The 21,483-nt window shown below is 38.3% G+C and overlaps 2 protein-coding genes and 1 long non-coding RNA gene across 3 annotated transcripts; 1 reads left to right on the top strand and 2 right to left on the bottom strand.

Annotated features, from left to right (window-relative positions):
- Nucleotides 1-2,398: 2,398 nt before the first annotated feature.
- On the bottom strand, nt 2,399-11,910 carry ube2ql1 (ubiquitin conjugating enzyme E2 QL1). Its single transcript, XM_077196397.1, has 2 exons — nt 10,827-11,910; nt 2,399-6,379 (listed from the first exon to the last, which is right to left on the bottom strand). The coding sequence occupies exons 1-2, from the start codon at nt 11,532-11,534 to the stop codon at nt 6,248-6,250; spliced, it is 840 nt and encodes a 279-aa protein (XP_077052512.1). The 5' UTR covers nt 11,535-11,910; the 3' UTR covers nt 2,399-6,247.
- A 790-nt stretch (nt 11,911-12,700) lies between these two features.
- med10 (mediator complex subunit 10) lies at nt 12,701-17,734 on the top strand. The gene is made up of 4 exons (XM_077196398.1): nt 12,701-13,008; nt 13,203-13,286; nt 13,503-13,605; nt 13,957-17,734. Exons 1-4 carry the CDS (start codon nt 12,887-12,889, stop codon nt 14,050-14,052), a joined length of 405 nt encoding a protein of 134 aa, XP_077052513.1. The 5' UTR covers nt 12,701-12,886; the 3' UTR covers nt 14,053-17,734.
- Nucleotides 15,025-19,073, bottom strand: LOC143702483 (uncharacterized). Its single transcript, XR_013190447.1, has 2 exons — nt 19,040-19,073; nt 15,025-18,945 (listed from the first exon to the last, which is right to left on the bottom strand). It is a non-coding gene; the product is annotated as an uncharacterized LOC143702483 (long non-coding RNA).
- Between the last annotated feature and the right edge of the window lie 2,410 nt (nt 19,074-21,483).

Here is a 21,483-nt window from a genome sequence, read left to right as displayed (position 1 = left end):
TACACCAGGGGGGCTTTAATGCTGTATATGAAATGTTCTCTGTCATATCGATTATCTGTTTTCATTCAAATAAACCGTTTTAGTCTTTGAGGGAGAGCAGTATGCGGAATGGCTTTTTATCTAGACATGGTCTTAAAGGAATTGTTAGTGTTGGGCAAGCTATTTAAAGAATGTAGTTAGATAAGCTACAAACTTCTTTAGAGAACAATTGTTTAATCTGAATAGCACCCTTCAGATAAAGTAAGCAGTTGAACTACATGCTACATGTAAAAAGCAGCTGAATACAGGCATGAAATATAAGCTGTGATAGTCTTTTCTTCTCTATTGTGACATTTATCTGAGTGAAACTGCAACTCGAACTAGAAAAAATGTAAAGTGGGACTTGATTTTGTCCATTGGTCCTTGAAGAGATGTCGCTGCAAGTGAGAGGATAAGATATTTTGATTAAAGATTATAAGGGCATGATGTGCACAGATAAATCATTTATAATATATACTGTAATATAACATAAAAAATCATTTTGATTTCATGGTGACTTTAAAGTATTTGATCATTTTCATGTGTGATATTAAAAGTTGTAAGCTTTAATTTCTTCAGATGTCCAAAAAATATCCCCTTTATTCGTGTTTGTTAACAATGTGTCAGCTTGTGCCTCATTACCACATGTTTCTCCTCTAAAAGGCATTTTGGTGTCCAGTTCATCAAATTAGTTTTCACCTGGATATTTGATTGCAGTCAGACAATGCTAAGATTCATCCATTTTGAAGATTTGCAGCATAAATGTACATGCGTGAAGAATCCTGTGTCATTTCAGTTAAGTAAATCATTTATGCTTGAATTTGTCCGATTGATTCAGATAAAATAATTCCGATTCCTCATTCCGACTGAGAACAGTACAAAGTAATATAGTCTATATTGCTGAAAAAATTTAACTTTGCAGTGTTTCACAACACTGTTATGAAATAGCTTTGCTGAATCGCTAATGAAAATGTTTTGTAGTTAAACTAAGCTTCATTTGCAATATTCTGTCAAACGGAAAAATAAATAAAGCATTGTCCTGCATATTTATTAAATTCAAGCATGCAAATATATTTATTGTGCATAAGACAGCGACTAGCTTGCAACCAAACTCTCTCTCTCTCTGTATGGTGAGAACTGAGAAAACCGCTTTGTAGCCTACTCTGGGATCAATTAGAGGTGCTTTCAGCACAGACAGACTGTGACTGAGACTTGCTCATGTGTTATGTTTGGGTAAGAAATGTGTTCGGACCTCATGACCTGCCCACACGTACTTATCAGTGTCCTTGTGCGCCCCAGGGCAGAGCAGAAAGGGGACGAGACCATTCCTGGATCTTGCAACCCAACTGCTGTATTCCATTTAACCTGGGACTTGAGCTAATTCCATTTTCTAACTACATTTACATTTTTCTGAAGGAAATGTGGTGCTACCCATGCTACATCTAAACATGCAACCATGTTTCTGGGGCCCCCCAGCCCTCCTCCACCAAGTCTCTGTTTTTATTATTTTAATATTGAACCATGCAAATAAGTCAATCTTAACCTAAAAATGAAATAATTGCAGATTAAATCCATGAGCCTCTTTCTAAGCCTTTCATAAACATGCCAGGGTCATACACTGTCAAAAAAAAATCTATTCAAATGTGATTTATACATTTTTTTCGTTAGTCAAATCATCTTAGATAGTTTATATGGTTCAGATAGCATAATATTTTGAGTTTCTTTTAAATAAACCAATCTTCTTTCAATCTTTATTTCAATGAACTCAAAATTTAAAAGGCAGCAAGGTTACTGGCTTTAGGCTATTTATGGAAGCTTGTATCCGCCACAGACTAAAAAAGGTAATTGTAACGGTTTATCTCACAATTTGACTTTTTTCCACAAGTAATTCCAAGTGATCAAAAATATATGGAACACAACTGGGCTAGTTTTGGCCCTGATTGGCCGAGTTTTTGATAGCAATTTGGTTGTGTGACACAAACTTGGCAATCCTGACAGCAGCTGTGCTAAAACCCAGAATATAGTAACAGTTGCTCACTTGGTAGACATATCACTGTGCAGAACCCATTGCAGATCATTATTTTTGTTGCATAGCAATGAGCTGTTACGTCAGGGGTTTTACACATAAATAAATTAACCGCTGTTATATCTTAACATAATTACTCTGACAACAAGTGAAAGATATTCTAGAAAAGTACATATGGTCTTAATGAGGTAAAATGTGGACTAGTGCACTGCATTGAAGGGTTTCTGGTGAGAAGCTGGTGTTATCATTCACCGTCATGGGTGATTTGATATCCTCGAACCCACTGCGCAGAACAAAACCGCATGTTCCAAACCTCAGTGACTGCAGAGAGCAAGGAAGACACACACAAAATTGTTCCAGGGTGGAATCAGCCTACAGCCTTTATTGCACATTCCTGTTTGGTTTTGCTCTGACCACATCCTGGCATGATGTTTATGCAGTGCAGAAAACACATTGTCATGTAGTTTTACCTTTCACCCTGTGAAAGCCTGAGATCACTACATATACCAGACTCCTTTCAATTCAGGTACACATATATTATATTTTTTCATTTATTTTTCTTTCTCTTTTTATCATCAGTGACAATGCCTGCAACATGCTTCAAAATCTTCATTTTGGCAAACTACAAATAAATTAAAACACATTCATAGAACACAATATGACAATTAAGGACATTAATAAAGAAAATTAGGACAAACTGAACCAACGGAGGGAAAAGAAATACAAAGAAGCGGCTTCTGCTCTTTTTCATTACTTTCTTGCTTTTTTTTGAAAAAAGAAAAAGAAAACAAGTTAGCTAGCTAACAATCACAGACCACATGCAGATATAATACAACAGAATCATCTCACTCGTTTGGACGATTAACTCTGTTAGTCAGTTTCTGCAAACTACTGATCTAAACTATATCACAAAATTATGCTTTAAACCGGAAAACATCCAATTTCGCGATATTTTTGACTGGTTATAATAAGTCGTTGGTATAGTATCTCCTCTCGCTAAATAGGAAAAAACACGACCACTTCTCAATAATGTCCAAACAGAGTCTGGAGAAGACCAAATGCACTTCAGTAGTGATAAGAGATACCATCTGCGACTAGACAGAAATCTGCAATAAGCCACCCACGAGGGTTTACGCATGTTTTTACAATCACTGCAGTGATACGAACATGAATTACAGGTTGTCCAGTGACCAGCATGTTTTTTAATTTCGATGACCATGATAAAATGATCATTGTATACAGCAAAATGTAGTGCTTTCCACCGGATTGAAGCACTGGACATTAGAGAACCTTAATAGCAATAACACAAAAAGCTACTAGACAGAAATAAATATATCAGTAACGGATCAACAGTGTTGTTTCGCCTCCTTCCTCCTTCAGGGCATCAGCATTTGCTGTTTTATCATTTATACATCAGTGTCTTCGTCCTTGTTTTAAATTAATTAGCAGCTTCTCATCTAACATTTGAAATCGTCAGTAATAGCAGAGAGTCTTACTACTGAGAGCGCAGCAGTTACACATGGGAAAACACACAAGGAAATGGTGACAAAGTACATTAAGCATTTGGCACATACTGTTTCATGTCTGGAAAAGACTACCTTCAAAATATCATATGAAACAGCATCTCACAACAATTTCTTGAAGGGTGGTCTTCTATGATTTTTCAAACCTTGAAGCATTATTTTAAGGGAATATTTTTCACCCAAAAATGACAGTTCCATCACCATTTACACACCATAATGTCATTCCAAACCAGTATGACTGACAATGTTCTGTAGTATAAAAGAAGACATTTTTGAAGAATGTAATGGTCATTCTATTCTATGGTGGTTCTCCATGTAAAGATGGATGTGGATTGGGGCTGTCAAGCTCCAAAAAAGACAAAAAAATCACCATAAAGTATAATAATATTGGTCAACAGTTGTGAACGCTGTATTCTAGTCTTCTGAAGACAAGATAACTTTGGGTGACCAACAAAATCCCAATATAAGTAGGATCTTCCCATATGCCGTAGTTCTTATACAGTATCTCATTGGCATTTCCACATATTCAAATGTCAAAATCAGGATTTATCATGTCAATGACAACATTGACATCAAATTTGACTCGTGGAGTTTAAATGTGCCATATTTGAATGGACACGGACAGTGAAGCGCAAGACTTCCTTAGTTCTTTACCTGGGCCTTTACTCTCATAAAAGTATTGTATAACTTCGAAAGACTATTTTCGAGATCGACAATTTAATGGAAAAGAGCAGCCAGTACACACTTCAGCATTTTTCCTTTAGTGTTTCACTGAAGAAAGAACATCATCAAGGCGAGAATATGACGGAATCTTCATGTCAACAACACCCATGATTTTGCCTTCTCGACTATTGTGTCTTTTGTATTTCACACACTGTATGAAGAGCACCATGGTGGGGTCTAAAATAAACATTATCTCATTGCTCACAAGATGCAGTCTGAGCCGTTCTTGATTCATGCTGACATTTAAAGGAGAAGTCAATAAACATCAAGGCGTCGAGCTGCAGCTCTCTCGGAGCATCAATCAGGCAACTAAACGAGGCACCCTCATTCCTCAAGGTTTCTGAACAAAGAAGTCGCCCCCTCAGCGTCTCTCTCTCTCTCTCTCTCTCGCTCTCTCCACCTCTTTCCTTCTTCATCTGGCTCTTGTCAACAGTACCGGCACCAGCTACCAGTCCAGGTTTTAAGTCATAACTGAGTTTGTAACTGAGTTCAAGAGCGATGTTTATAGTCATGAGACCATATATCCTGGGCTGTCGGCCATTTTGTCTTGTTTACTGTTGTTCTAGTCTAGTATTGATCAAGCACACAGCACAGTGATGCCGAGTCAGTGAAAGGTGGATGAATCGGGGCCCACAACCACAAGCGTATCGATGAGCCATAATAGTAAGAGTGAATCAGCACAATTAATGTTTGATCGAGCTTGGGGCATCTGCTGTGGCAACAGCATGTGAAGGTGCCAAGTTACAGTAATTCCCTATGTTGTCTCACAAAGGGGTGGGTCCGCTCAATCAGCATTGTCCTGTCGCTCAGAGCTCCATGAGGACAGATGCCATGATGAACACTCAACATCTCATGTGCAAACATCACCATGTCTGTCACATGCCTCTCTCTAAGATCCCATTGGGACGTCGACATTCGTTTATGCCATCTGGTATCTAAATCATCAGAATTAAGAGCTTTTGGTCTTCTCCAAAAACAAATAATAGAATGACCAATAGAGGTGGTTCACATTTTTTTTCTTTGACCTCTGCATAAGCAACGAAGACTCTGTTCACACTGCGTATCTATCCAATTTTTCAAATCCGATCTTTAGGACTGGCAGTCCATTGTTTTAAATGTGATGAAATCTGGTGTTTGTTCAAATTATGTTGGTTGCCGTTGTATTGATGTAAGCATTAGCATAATGCCAGACTTTCTCATTGTATTTGAACACATATGGGTTTGTAAACTGGGTTTTGTGTCTTTTTTCTGTTCAGACTTCAAAGAACAATTGAATTTGAAAAATCAGATATTTGCTGCCTGTCTGAACAAAGACCTATCTGTATTTTTTCTCCATTGGACATCAACGACCAGCTACGCAACACAGTGATGTCTGATGTCTAAAATTGCCACACGTACAGAGGAAAAGAAAGAGCACAGCTCTACATAAATTACAATCATCTTGTTGTATCCAACTGTGAAAAACAGCACAGCCGATGAGGAGGAAACCAGAAAAACCGAACCTCAAATGTAGTGTAATGATCTGCTTATCTATTAAGTGTTAACAAAGTCATTTGCATGTAAATGAGGGCAAGTCTGATGCTGTTCAGTGCAATGCATTGTCAGCTATAAAAGGAAAGAGGGATTGGATGGTGAAGAAAATAAGCAAAACAGATGGATAGACAAGGATTGGTGCACATTTAACTTTGCTTGGAGCCTCAATAATATCCAGAGTCCTTAGCTGTATGAAGCTGCAGTGACGCCCACTCATGAGTAATTGTGATGTCGCAGCGAGTGTTCGGTCCATGGCACCTCGATGAAGAAGAGTGTAGGACGGGGTGATGGTGATTGTGCCACGTTGATGTGTAAGATATGATGCGCTAGCTTTTGTTTTTTTTCGTAGTTAAGTTTGATGATGAAAAAGAAGAAAACCCAACTGAAAAAAGCCATGTCGGGATCGCTGTCGAAGATGCTACCATCAGCCGTCGGACACGGGAGGGGACACCCAGCCATATTTCTCGTGGGTCTTGACAAGGCTCTTGAAGGTCGCCTCAGCTTCCTTGCGACTAAAGGCCTTCTTAGACTTGCCTGCTTTCCTGCAGATACGACCCTAAAGAGAAAACAACATTTGGAGAAATCAAGATTTTCATCTGTCAAAGTGAAACATACTGAATTTATTGATCTTCAAAAGGAACACTGGAAATGGAATTTTTGCATGAGGTGTTCCAAACTATATTCTAATCATAAAATAAAAAGAATATTTTATTACTTCAAATAAGCATACAAATTGCTAAATATATTATAAATATATTATAAATGATGTAACAACAACATAAGCTATATAATTATAAATATCAACTTTATGTAATCTTAAACATATCCATTATATTTCAAGAGATGGGAAGCAGAAAACCATCATTCTTCAACATCATCTTAACTTAAACATAGGGTAATACATGGAATGTGTGTCCAAGAGAAAAATTACAAATGACCTTAATGGATTGTGACATTTCCTGTTGGACACAAAATTTAACTTCCAAATATAATTTATGTCTAACAATTTAAAGGGAAAGTGTAATTTAATCTTGTTACATTGGTTTCTATGCCAGTTTAATATACATACAACTATACGTAAGACATTCATAAATCCTGAAGAGTGTAAACACTGTGGTCCTTTCCGAATGTTGAGCTGCATGAGCGACATGCTGATCTGCATGTCAACTTGTAATTTGACCAATGCTAAGTATTGAGCTGAATTAGTTATTTGCTACTTATAGGTTAATCCTTCAGTCTCAAAAAAGCCGTCTGAGGTTTGCTATAAAGAATCAAAGATGCTTAAATCAGACCAGTCTCGTCTGCCAAAATCAACCTCTAAGTATGAAATCAAAGTTGAGGGTAAGTATGTAGGTGTGTGTAGTCTGATACCAGATTTCTTTACCTTTGTCATATATTGTGTAACTGACATGCAGTTGTGTGAATGACAGATTATGGTGTGATTAAATGGTTCTGGTGCTCCATTTTCAGAGGTTTTCCAATTTTCAATTTCAAAGCCGACTGCTCTGAGCTTTGAAGACAGTAAATCAAGAGAATGTGCGTGATAAAACCTCAGGCTGAATTATTTAAACAAGCTTCAAGACCATTTTAACACCAGGTTCAGCCATTTTGATCACTAGTAAAGGATAATTGGGAATAGAAATGATGCAATGGTGCATCCATGATTGCGGCATCCCACAGTAAAACATCCAGCTCTCATAGTATGACATTCCTCCCTGAAGTGATAATTTTAAAGTTAAAAAAAGAGATTTTTAATGCTGCAAGGCAAAGAAATGGGATCCCCCTTACTTATGTCATATGTAAATGTCTTAGACAGACAGACAGACAGATAGACAGACAGATAGATAGATAGATAGATAGATAGATAGATAGATAGATAGATAGATAGATAGATAGATAGATAGATAGATGGATAGATGGATAGATGGATAGATGGATGGATAGATGGATGGAGGGGTTGGGTTTATCTTTTTCAATTAAGGGAGTTTGCCATCATTACATGTTTATTAAAGGTTAGCCAGGGTAACTTTTTTAGTTTTTTTGGAATAATGTACATGAATCATGCCCAATAAGATCAGGTACTTGTATAGCAAATGGAAAAGTTCTGCCCTCTGCCAATGTTTTTGGTCTCTTTAATGGATTTCAGCCAAAAAATAATTTACTCACAATGTTCAAACAATGTGAAACACAAAATAAGACGTAGGCAGAATGTCCTTTCCAACAAAGTTGGACATCTAAGCTGCTCTAAATTTTTTTTTGTTTTTTTCACAGAAATCAATGACCAAATTTATACATTTTGGGGTACATTTCTCCTTTAAGACCTGTCGAAGGATTAGGCTTGGCATGCAAACCACAACCATCCAAAAATGCCACAACAGGCTACATATGAGAACTCACAGCCCCAGCATCCACTAAATGAGCAAAAAGGATGTGCTTTCAGATGCCCCAGGACTGAGGTCAGTCTAGTGCCACTGCTGATGTAAGAAAGCAGGGACAGTGAGACAGAAATAGCCAGCTCTTCCCTCAGGCTCTATCAGTCAGGATGAGATCTAATGGCCCAGAAGTAACCGCCTGTGCTCAATCGAGAAAAGCTTGTCCTATCCTCTCAGAAAAGCCTGTGATTTTTGGATTAAAAGGAGCCAATGGAGCCTTAATTAAGCTTTATTGTGTTTACGGTCTCTCTTGGAAATCGCTTCTCTCACGCTTGAGAGGCAACGGTGGAGAGCGCTAGGGACTGAAGCGAGAATGCGTGGGGAGTCGTGCCGATGTTAATCCAGGTTATTTGCATCAGCGTTTTCCCTTCAGCATGCTAAGGGCATCACTGACGTCTCCCTACGCTATTTTGGTTTGGTGTATAGAGTGCAACGCAGTACCCGTGTGAAGTGCCGGATGGGTAATCCTGTGAATGGAGATCAGTCAATGGTCTCACTCGGCCTCTGTTCATTCTGGGACAACACAGACGGTAGGGATTATGTAACCGACATGTGCCAGATAAGGGTAAACTGTGTTGCTCTTTGCATAGCATCACATGAAGCGTACACCTGTTGGATGCTGCTTACAGTCTCATGTCAAAAGGGAAGTTGTCTGTAAATTTAGCAAGACAAAGAAGGAATATAGTTGTTGATCTCTTAAAGTAAGGCAGAATATACTCTTGATTAGAGACACATGACAGGTCTTTTCATTTCCAATCAGCCTATTTGTCAATGCGTGTTATGGTCTTAAGCATTAAATAGTACAGTTCACGTATATGTACACAATAAGTGCACTGTATCAAATTATTAGTCTAAATGTTAGAACACCTAATATAAAGTGGGACCCAATAGTTATGGCTTATGTACATGATATCTATTATTTGAAAAGAAATTGATGTTGTTTTGTGCTGTAAATTATTCTGATTTAGAAAGCCTTAAAAAACAGCAAATGTCTGAGCTTTGGTATGCAGAAATATCTCCCAAAACCAAAGAACTACAAAAACAACTTAAAATGTAAACGGTTGTCAAAGCACATTAAGTTAAAAGTGAATGAAGCGAATGAATGAACGATTCAGTAAAACTGTGGAAAATTATTCCCTTTAATTCCAAATGCGCTAAACCACAAATGCTCTGCAGCAAAATGTGGCCTGTCCTTTCCTTTTATAATACAATAGCTGCATGTTAATTGGGGGTCTATTGTGTCAGTGGCAACTAAAACTGTAATTATCCTTGAGTGCTTTGGGTCATTTGGGGAAAATTGTCATCTAGTCACCGCTTCCTCAGACTCTGGCAGTTTTTTAAAATTTGGCATTTTAAAAGTCTTGACAGGTTTGAGGTAAGTTACAGCTGAGGGTTAATGGCCAGTCTCTGGCTTCATTATGGATTCTCATCCATTTCCATCACCCACGCTGGTCTTTGCAATCATCCTTATAAGGCGACCATCTAATGACCGATGTGATCTATCTATGGAACCCATCTAATCACATTACTAGTTAAGATCCAGGCAGCAGTACACTCTTGAGAAAAATGGTCAGAAATAGCACCAGATTATAATTCTGTTGGCTTGCAACCACAGCAAAACCATTTTTTGTGCAAAATGGAGACTTGCAGACCTCAAAAAGGCACTCTCTTTAGGATAATACTGACTGAAGATTTTATTTTTAAATGCAGGAGTAGGTGAGGTGTAACATTTGAAATGTAGTAGGAAATACCCTATAAAACAGAAGAGCAACCGATGTAATGTGTGAACAAAACCCACACTTCACCCTACACTCTTAAAAATAAAGGTGCCTAAATGGGTTTTTTAGTCTGATGACATAAGAGACTCTTTTTTAGGTTCCAAGAAGTCTTCGCTTTGTTCTGTTAATGGATGAACCAATACTGATCAGAAGTACCTCTAATGGAACATCAGAAACTTCAATATCTCCACAGAACCATACAGACAAATTAACCACAATATATAGAGGTCCAAAACGGTTCTTGATAACATTGGTTCTTTGCTGAAGATAGAATTCATTCAAAAATGACTATTCTGCCTCATGTTGTTCCAAACTCGTGTGACGTGGAAGATAAAAACAGCCTCAGCCACCGTTTACTTCAATTCAGTCTTAAAAATAAAGGTTCCAAATGGGGGTTTTCACAGCGAGAACATTTTATTCATTTAAAGAACCTTTTGTACAATTGAAAGGTTGCATATATGTTCTTCATAAAAGCATTCTTCATAGAACAATTGATGCCGATAAAGAACCATTATTTATAAGACTGATGTATGGAAAAAGATGCAATGAAAGTGAGGAGACCGAGGTATCTTTTGTGTAAAAATAAAACCATACCGGTCTGGAACGACGTGAAGGCATGTTTTATTCTGTTTTACTTTGTAGTTACATATGTAACAGAGTAACAACGCATTGAATGGACGTTGCATGATTTTTCACGCTTTTCACCTGTGCGCCGATGCCAAAATGGAGGATGGCGTCAAGAAACATGAGATGAGAAGAAATCAACGCTGCTATGGCAATAACCCATCCTCACCTGTCCTTTCACCAGACTGGCAGCGAACTGCCTCATCACGGCCTCGACGGTGTACGCGCTCGACCAGCCGCGGGGCGTTAATAACTCCATGCAGATCGCGCCGCCGTCCAGCACGTATCCGTTCTCTAGCCGCGGCGTGAGGACGCGCATGAACGGCGGAGAGAAGGGGAAATTGTCGGGGAAGGTGACATTCAGCAATATGTACTCGGTGTTGGTCTCCTTCATGTCCTGCCACAGCGCCGAGTCCTTGTCCACCTGGTGCAGCTTGACATTCCAGTCAAACAGGTTATCGTCCGCCAGCTCCACCGTGATGAAGTTGTCGCCGAGCCGCCGGATCTCCTGCAGCTCCTTCATCAGCCTCCGCGTCCGCACCTGGGTGCAGTGCTGTCGGTTCGCCGCCGGCGGGGGCATCACGGAGCCGCTCGTCGACTTACTGCCAGCCGTTAGCTGCTTCTCTTTCGTGTCCTTGCTCGGTTTGTCCTGTTTGACGGCTGGCTTGTCCTTGCCGGACACGTCGAAGCGCCTGGCTTTGATTTCGGGCGTGCTGAGGATGTTGTTGGTCTCGTTGCTGGTGTTGCAGTGCTTCGTGTTGTTGTTTTTCTGGTTGCCTTTGGTCCCTTTCAATGAGCCCTGGTGGTGATGCTTCGGGTCCTCCGTGTCTCGGTCGTGCAGTCGAATGAGCCCGATTTTTCTCAAAAGAGTAGCCATTGTAATGGTTCGCCGTTCGAGGTGAGTGTAATGGAGCTCGAAAAAAGACGCCCGCAAAGCAGCTCTTCCTCAATGCATCATTTCTCCCCGCGAGTGTACTGAAACACAAGAGCTCTCATTTAATACGCATTCCTGCTCCTATAATTCCCTGTGAGGCTGCACACCCGCGGCTGCTGCAGGAGGGGCGATAACGTTGCTAGAAAATGAACCGATAATCTGGCGCAGGCATACAAGAATTAGAATAGCGGGAGCGGAGCACCTAAGGTCGGTTGGCTTCCGCTGTACCTGGACGGAATGAATAATCAAGGGTCCTGCACGAGTTATTTTTTTTCTACACACCAGTATTCCGACAAGTCCCGCCCTTGACATGATCACTGTTTGCTGGAGTTGCAATAGCTATGTGATAGACTTCTAAACTGTCCAATCACAGACCGGCAGTCTCATTCTAACCAATCCTGCGGTTGGACGAAGGACTTGTCTGGATGCTGGTGGATGAAATAAATAACGCGTTGCTCGACATCTATATTATTAACGCTTGAATTGTTAGTACATTTTTCTGTTATAAGCCAATTCATATTTGGCGTATTGTGAATTTGTTTATTATTACTCCTGGTGTTTTTTGTTTTGTTTTCTACATGTACTTTCCTATATAAAATTAAACTCTTAATGTATTGTGAATTATTCCTGCTTTATGTGTATCGTTGGACAGAAGAAATCTCATAAACAATATTTAGTATCATTGTACAGCCTCGTTTATTTGTTTGTTTTCTCTCTGGCGTTTTCTACAATCACTGTAATATTATATAAGTAAATAAGGCGTCTTTGTCCTAATGTTTGGGTTGGGAAGAGGTCGAGTTTATGATTCATCAGCTTCCAATGAATCAATACACACTCTTCACTTAAACTTCGCATTGAAACGGTAAGTGCACCAGTAGTTACATTAGGCTAATCTTTTGTGTTTAAACGAACCATGATGCTGGCCATCAACCAATACTTTATATGTCATCCATATGTTATGTTGAAGTATATTTAGCGTAACACAGTCAAACTGGTCAATGGAATTGTATGTAATTGTAATTGTCAATGGAGTAAATCCAAAATATTTCACAATTATATTTTATAGAACGTTTTTTCAACAATGACTTTGCAGCAATTCGAAACGCTTTACAGCACAACGAAGGATTCTGTTACCAGGGTGACAGTCCATTCTCACTCGCTATTGGATGAAACGCAGCCGGAAAGCAGTATGCTGTCATGGAAGCTGCGTTGTGTGAACTGATGTCCGTCTTTTGTCAATAATTTTATAGTTTTATCTTGATAAAATTAACCTTTATTTAAAAATACAGCACGTCATGGCCGAAAAGTTCGATAATCTCGAGGAACACCTCGAGAAATTCGTCGAAAACATACGACAGCTTGGAATTATTGTCAGCGATTTTCAGCCCAGCAGTCAAACAGGACTCAATCAGAAACTGTGAGTTGTAATCTGTTTATGTGAGCACGAATCCAAAACATTATGTTGGTTTAAACAAATAGTATATAGAAAGTAATAGCGATGTTTTTAGCTGTAGACTTTCTTGGCTCAATATAATATTGCCTCATTCAGTCACGACTCACGAGTAAAGCCTGTAACGTAACGTTAAATGATTAGGTTATTTATTTCCTCAGGAACTTTATGATAACAGGACTGCAGGACATTGAGAAATGCCGACAGCAGCTACATGATATCAACGTACCGTTGGAAGTGTTTGAGTGAGTATTACATTTCATAATGGAAGATACATTGAGAATATTTGAATCCTCTTGTAAATACATTTTTGATGTTTTTTTTAAATTACTCTTCTTTTACACTAATTCTTTCTATATACCAATTTAATGAACATGCCTGTTAAAAATATGAGATATCACATCTGCATAAAAACATGAATTGCTATGATTGATTATTGATGTTTTGCCCGGTGCCCACAGGTATATTGATCAGGGTCGTAACCCTCAACTCTACACCAAGGAGTGCTTAGAGAGAGCTTTGGCTAAAAATGAGCAGGTCAAAGGAAAGATTGACACCTTGACTGTGAGTATTGGTCCAGTACTAACACAATGAATGACTCATTTGGGAGTGCCAGGAGGTTATTTGTTATAAAAGGACATAAGTTTTTTATAATTATGCTACCACTCCTGCTTATAGTTATTGTAATTATAGTCATTCTTGATCTAAACATTTTGTTAATAATATATGTAAATATAAATATAATATATGTCCTTGGAAAATATATATATATATATATTGCTTGAGTAGACAGTTATTTGCTGTATACGTTTCTGCTGTACATAGACAATTTCCCGATATGTTTTGAATAATACAAACAAAGCCACATCATCTCACCATCTTACAATATTTTGCGGTTTCTTTTTTTCTCGCCAGAAATTTAAAAGCCTCCTCATTTCTGAGCTGGGAAAGGTTTTTCCTGAAGAGATGGCTAAATATAAGGCCATTCATGGAGATGACCCTCCTTCATGATTTACCAGTGCCACAACACTTCAAACGCAAGATGTACATATGTTGATATTGATATAACATGTTTTTAAGGTTCAATTCATCAGTCAAATATGCAAATTTTTACAGCTTTTTCATCTTTGTATTTGCCTTTGTAATTCACAAGAATACAATTTGAAAAACAGGGATATTTTGAGAAACCCTTGAAACAGTGAAAAGCTTTTTTTTTTCATGCATTGTAATTTTCGCAGCATAATTTTTTATTTTTCAGTTGAATAAATGATTATTTTGTGTAATCACAACAACCAGTGTTTTTGGTTATATCGACCACGTTGTTTTTGATCTGAATATATAAACGTTTCAGCAAGCTGATATATAACCTATATCGGGTGTTTATTCGGTTGCATTGGCTCCAGTGGTCTCAAGTTACTTTCTGGCATGCTCTTTTTCGCCATGCGTGTAATCTCACACTACTAGTCTGGTGCCGTGGTGATGGAATTGATTTGTACGTGTCCTCCTTTAACCACATGAAATTATTCACGAGCCATGACTGAGCTGAACGGGGAGCTTACATTGGGACTTTACCCTAGATGACAATTTAAGGACTGTCTTTCATGTGACGACAAATCCGAGGGGTTCTTTATGAAAGTCTCATTTTGAACATTGAAAGATAGGTCATTAGAATGGTAAAGCTTTTTACTTGGGCTAAAAAAACTGTAGATTTAAACATGTGTCTGAAATACCGTTGGTTCAATCGGTGGTGGTTTTGTTACTCCTTTGTAAGGCTTTAAGTCATTCAAGACTGTTCAAACTCAGAACATCTGCTGTACGATTAGTCACTCCCCTTCACAAAAGGACTCTTTTAACCAGTGTTTGGATTGGAATATAGTTGATTGCATGCTGCATAGTATGCTCTGCCTATTTAAAAAACGGACATGTGGGACTGGGAAATGTATAATGCAATGACAAACACACTACACAGTATACAATGCAACAAGAATGTAGCAGACAGTTGCATGATGTTGTGTATACGTTTTCAAAATTTTATTTTAAACAGCTCAAACTGTCAATTTTTTTTTCATACTACCCTGCCAATAATACTTCCAGTAGATTTACAAACAGTATATGTAGTTATTTCAGAGATGGATAAACATTATTGATCAACAAGGGGGAGAATAGATGTGTTTGGAACAAGGTTATCACAGAAGAGAATCATCTCTGAGTTCTCCATTGCTTTTTCATTTTTTGAGCTGCCCTCTTTCTTAAAGTTCATCTTTTGTAAGCACTCAAACACAAAACCTGTTGTGGGTGGACAGAAGCAGTAGTGTTACACAAAAAAACACTTCCAAGTATGTCTTTGAGAGGTGGTGTGCATGGGCAACCTGCAGGCTTTGTTCAGAGGCTTAACGTTTTTTTGGGTGAATAGTGAAATCATCTTGTGACTTATGTGTTTTTCTGTAGTATGACCTTCATTTCAACAAACGCCTCTTCAACGTCTTCTAACTGAAGAGTAGTGACACAACATCCGTAAGAAATTAACAATATATTGCTAATTAAGCAGTTTTGATCATTTTAAAATATCTAAATCATTCTAGCTGTCTCGTTCTATTGGCCTATATAGCGCTCTATACAAAATGTAATTCTATGACTTACTGATATGATATCATTAATATTTGATTTGATTTTTCTTTATCCACTAGAGAAACCTTTCTGAGAATTAGACATTCATATACACAAAACAATTTCTAATTAAACAACTTCTAATAAAGTAACAGCTAATAAAATGAAAATTAAGTTTGATGACTTGTCCTCTAGTCATTGAATAATGGATTTAAAATGTTTCAGTGACAACAAATGATGTAACTCCAAATTCATGTCTTAACTGCAGTAAATTGTACTATTTGGTTCAATAAGAAACTATACATAATTTATATATAATGCTTATCCTGTATGTTATCATTAATCTATATATAGTACAGTTTTTCTGAATTGCTCAAACACATTTCTTCAAACCATCACTCACTTCTCAAAACATTAAACACAAAACCAAAGTTTCAAACCACATTCAGGCCACATCCACACGAAGCCAGAGCTTTCCCTATCCGATCTTTTTTTTTTCCTTGTTCTAAATTTTTTTTCGTAAACATGGCGTCGTCTCAAGAAATCTACGCGTACACACGAAACCACTGAAACCGACTTAAAACGATGTCGTATACATGCCAGACCAGTATGTGGTGCTGTAATTCTGCTACAGAGATACACTAAACAAGGAGAAGAAGATTTGGAGCATGCGCATAACCTTGCGCGCTCAATACGAACCCAACACGACAGCGGTGTGTGACTAATTCTGACACGTTTAGAATTAGTCAGTGGTGTGATGATGACATCATCGTTTCACAAACTGTACGGATTGGCCGTACACATGAAAATGCAAGGGTGTCGGTTTCATTTAACCACTCTTGGACCTGGTTTCAAAAAATTGCGGTTTCAGTGTCCCAAAACGCCAGATCCGTCAGGACGAAACGCCAGTGTGATACAAAATTTGTACGTATACAGCTAAATGCATGTCCGTGTTGACAGGGCATCAGAGAACCTCTGACTTTTCTGGCAAAATCAAACAATTGCCTCAAAACCATTTTATCTGTGCTCAAAATCAAACAATGCTTTCAGATCATACACACAGCGAGTCAAAATTATAAACACTACAGATCATTCGTTAGACATAAAAAATGGAGAACACAGAATCCAAAGCATGCAGTTACAGAAAAAAGTATATTGTAACAAAGTATAAACAAATGTTGCCATTACGTAACAAAGTATAGTAATGACAACTTACAGTAGTAAGGTGAATAAATTATACACTGTATGCACTTCAAGTATAGTATTTTATTATATTGTATTGTAGGCCTGCATTATGTATTGTATAATGTATTGTAATAATATTGTATAGTAGGCCTATTAAATGTCTGTATATTCACCACTTGTACACTATGAAAATACAGTGACCCAACTGCAAAAGCCAAAAAGGTTACAGTAAAAAACTCTAAATGAAAAGCATGTTACAGTAAAGCACACTCAGAAGAGTTGTGCAACTGCAAAATCAAGGTCTTGATTCTGCTTCAGTATAATGTCTTCATGTTGGTCCGGCCGGAGGAGTTTCTCCACATCGCAGACAATTTCAACTCTGCAGGCAAAGGGAAAAACCTTAAAGCAAGATCCAGCCTTGACAACATTCTCCACACCTTGGTCTTCCTCGTCCTCATCCTCTTCCTGCTTGTTCACCTCCTCTTATACTACTCTTATATTGTTTCCATCCATTGTTGATATCAAAATTTAGCGCAACATATTGAGTTACACTCTGAACTGACTTGTATTATGTACAGTTGGTTTGGTCACAGCTTTAGAACATCTTTTTCACATCTTTTGCCTGCCTTTGTTAAGCGTTTTGAAACATAAGTGCATCACAGTGCGAAATGTGTTTTAGTGAGTAAAAATGTGTTTAGAGTTTTGCAAAAAGTGCATGAGATTTGCAAACAGTGTTTTAACTACCTGAACTTGTTTAATGTTTTACAGAAAGAGTGATTTATTCAACAAATTGGTTTAGGCTATTGAGAATTTGGTTCAGTGAATAGAGTTTAGTGTTTTAGCAATTGTGTTTGTTAGTATGTTTTTAATATCAATTATACTTGCCTTACCAAGCCCCACATTTGATGCTCTGTTGGCTCTTTCTAAGTGTACACATCAGCAAGTAAAATTACTTTTCAGATACTGATGAACAAGAAATGTTCTCAACAAATACCTGTGTGTGGCTCTATTAAGTGGCATGTGAAGACCAAGTATGGTAATCCATACTCAGAATTAGTCCTCTGCCCCAGGCACCTGGGGAGCAATTGGGGGGTTTGGTGACTTTGGCTCAATGGCACCACAGTCATTTCCTGCCAGTATTGAGAATCGAACCCTTGACCTTCAGGTTTCCAGTCTGACTCTCTAACCACTAGACCACGACTATTAGAGGCTTAACCCGCAGCAACATAACATAACGCAATTATACATAACGCCAGTATCACATGCATTGGACTCTCTTGTTTTGCGGCAACCCAATGCTACCTTTGATAATATTATCGTAATGGCTTTGCAATGCTAATGAAAGGTGCTACAGACCGACTGTGATTGCAGTTGTGCGTGCAATCCTGAAGAGCTCCGGACAGTTTGATCATCTTTTCCTCTTGATTAAACACTTTCCACATGAAGGAAAGCATTTTCTCTATTCAAGGACAATCACCCCCTTCTGTGAAGGTCATGAGGAAGTCAAACCCCTCAGCCTTCTGTTGCAGTTGTCACCATAGCAACTTGCCCCGCCTGCCACTGACGAAGACAAAAGCCACCGTATAAGTGGACGTGAAAGAGGGGCATGTGTCGGAAAAGGAGCTGATGCATATTCAGCAGACACACACATATGTTCTGAGCAAACTGCAAATCCCATGTGTGTTTGAGTTTATCATTTATTTTTTGCCCTTTAGGGTCAAAGGTTGCAATAGCTCTGAATTAGCTGAAATGGATCAGGTTTTAGCGTGCAAGAGCGGGCGTGCATGTTAATATCAAAGCAGCAAACATCTCAAACCTTAAATTTAACATCACTTGACTCACTTCATACGTAAATTGTAATACAGGAAGGAAGTTTCCTTGGTGGATGTTCAGCTTTTATGGTCAGTACGTACGACTTTCCCGTGCCAGGAACGTGGACTCATTTGGAGGTAGAAAGTGTAGCCTTGAGGGTTGCTCAGAGAAAGGGCAAGGCTGTTGATCTCTCTGGTCTCCATGGAGATGGAAGTCTTGCTCTCTCAATCCTTTCCTCATTAAATCTCGGCAAGGCACAAAGCAACGGCAGATCATGCGATCCCTTATCTCGCCCTTTCACTGGAGAAAAACCAACCTTTATATTGTTAAACATTTACATACCCATGCAATGGAATAGTTCAACCTATAATGTAAGTGCTGTCATTATACTCACCCTCGTGTTGATTTTAACCCAGATTGCTGTTCCTCTGTAGAATACAAAAGGAGAATTTTTTAAGAATCTTCCTGCACCTCCTTCCCACGTACAAAAAACCCAAAACCAAAACAACGACAACTGTATATGGTCTCCAATTATGGGTTAATGAACTAAATATTTTCAATATTAACTAATCTGTGATTAAGTGACAAGGGAGAAAAGAATAGAAGTAACACGCAAACACAATTACCATGATGAACGTTTTTAAAAATAGAAATTGTTAAAAAGCAATGACAAAAGATGTTTGTCAGAATTTTAATGGTTGGAGCAGCGATGCTTGAGAGGCGGTGAACCAAATACTTTACTTTTTGAGTAAAATGGGAGAAAACGGAGAAAAAAAGAGTAGGCGGTGCTTGATTTTAGCGGACCCCCCGTTCTGCCAAGTTATCAAAATGACGTAATCAGAGAATGAACAGCATTCTACATTTTCAGATTTTGACTACATAGTTTTGGTGTGCTATTAGCATGCTAGCTACACCAGTGCTGCTAAGAGTATTAGAACATTTTTGTAGCTATCGAGTCAGTTGCTTAGTTGGTTGAACTTGTCTTGCCTAATCTGGAATGCCATGAGGGTTAGTAAACAATACCAATTTTAATTTTTAGGTGAACTGTCCCTTTAAGACATTGAAGTGAGGCTTGTTTTTAGAAACCTCATTCCAAGAAAGAGAGGCTTTCGTTTGCTCATCCTGCAGCATTCATTTTAATATCACAGGACCGTTGGGATTCAAACCTAATTTCTTCCCTTCCTCACTGTCTATCTTCCCTCAGCCCCAGGGCTTCTTATTTAATATACAATCAGCATGATTTCCTGACAAGCATCTAGCGCATTGCAAGAGCACAGAGGCTTACGCAGCTCTTTGAGTTCCCACAGGCTTAATTAGTGCTGTTTGTTGACAGCTTTCAGGTTTCAACCACTATCCTCCTGTAGGAGTAATGATGGTGTTATGTTGGTTGTTGTACCAATGTAAAATCTATCAGTGCCCATCTCTGTTTCACACAGGTACTTACAGATGAGTGATGTTAGCAGCTGGATAATTAATATGGGGTCTACTGGTTGTGTGCTTGTTGTCCTCCGTGCAGCTGTGCCCGGGATGCGTAGTATTCTCACTCTTCCTAGTGTGATCCAAGTGTGATATCATATACAAGGAGAGGGGCATTCTCAGGATGTTGTCCTGACTTGTTCTCTTCTCAAGGGATAATTCAATTTCCAATTAATATTGAAATATTTAAATGGAGTACAAGCTCACATGGTACAGTATGTGCAAATAAGCGAGTACTCGGAAGAAAATGTCATGCAAAAATTAATATTCTGCCATCATTCCAAATCTATGAAAATTCAGCCATTATATATGTCATTCCACATCTATATCGCTTTCTTTTTTTCTTTTCTTTTCAATACAATTAGTGAAGTGAACGGGTATTGAAAATGTCAGGCCCCATATACAAAATCATGTCATATACAGATATACCTTGAAAACATTCCCACTTCTTTTGCACTTTTGCACAAACTTGATGCAATGCAAACAGTTAGGCCCATGGTGTGAAGCGTCCAACCCGATCTCACGGAAAACATTACTATTTTACAAGGTGGTGATTTGGTATGAATTCGTATAATGTGAATCGTATGACAACGTACGATTTTTACAATAAAGGTCATGAAGATCCACTCCTAACACCATTGCAGATAGAGTGTCTCACTTTTATCTGTTATTTGCTCAAACATGATTATGTTCAGCAGTAGAAGCTACACACTATTACTACGTTTTGTCCATTTTTTGACTGGTGGCAAGCAGCGTTAAGGTGCAATAATGCCAACTGCTATGTTGGAGTGTCAACCAGTTAGTTACTGTGGTGCTGGATAATTTACAATATTATCATTGGGTGGTATTAAAAATATCATGTCATTTTTTAAATATCATGATTATCGTCATACTACTATATTGTGACACCTCTACTTATAATAAAAATATACAAATGTGAATGAAATTAGTTCCATTATATGGTAAATTAATAAATTAAATTATTTCATTCTGCTAAATTTCTTCATTTTTTCCCTTCATTAAAACAATTACATTTGTACTCTGAAAAATATATGTAGGCCTCTGATTTTAATTTAGAAGTCTCCAGTAAACAGAAGGGGTCGTGATTAGCATGCTATAAATGCCAACTGGATGCTAATTTATTTTATGTATAACTCCACAGTGTCGTAAGACAGACGCTTATGTGAGCAGAATTTCCCCTTTGGATCTGGAAGGACGATGTCAGATATACATGCGTTTATATACACACCTCAATTGGGACATATACTGTACCTCATCTACCACTTAAACCTAGAGAGACTTTAAAGACCTGGAGGACAGTGGAGGAGGGGGACACCTAAATATTAAACGTCTATGTGTCAT

This window comes from Siphateles boraxobius, unplaced genomic scaffold (assembly GCF_051911475.1).
Source record: "Siphateles boraxobius isolate OS27281-9 unplaced genomic scaffold, OSU_SipBor_1 35, whole genome shotgun sequence".
NCBI classification, from domain to species: domain Eukaryota; kingdom Metazoa; phylum Chordata; class Actinopteri; order Cypriniformes; family Leuciscidae; genus Siphateles; species Siphateles boraxobius.
The sequence above is the reverse complement of the archived record's forward strand: the minus strand, read 5'-3'. Positions and strand labels throughout refer to the sequence as shown.

Coding starts and splice junctions, on each gene's coding strand:
- ube2ql1 (XM_077196397.1), bottom strand. CDS start 11,534: ATGGCTACTCTTTTGAGAAAAATCGGGCTCATTCGACTGCACGACCGA. Junction 6,380..10,826: donor CCAGTCTGGTGAAAGGACAG/GTGAGGATGGGT, acceptor TTTTCTCTTTAG/GGTCGTATCTGCAGGAAAGC.
- med10 (XM_077196398.1), top strand. CDS start 12,887: ATGGCCGAAAAGTTCGATAATCTCGAGGAACACCTCGAGAAATTCGTC. Junction 13,287..13,502: donor GTACCGTTGGAAGTGTTTGA/GTGAGTATTACA, acceptor CGGTGCCCACAG/GTATATTGATCAGGGTCGTA. Junction 13,606..13,956: donor GAAAGATTGACACCTTGACT/GTGAGTATTGGT, acceptor TTTTCTCGCCAG/AAATTTAAAAGCCTCCTCAT.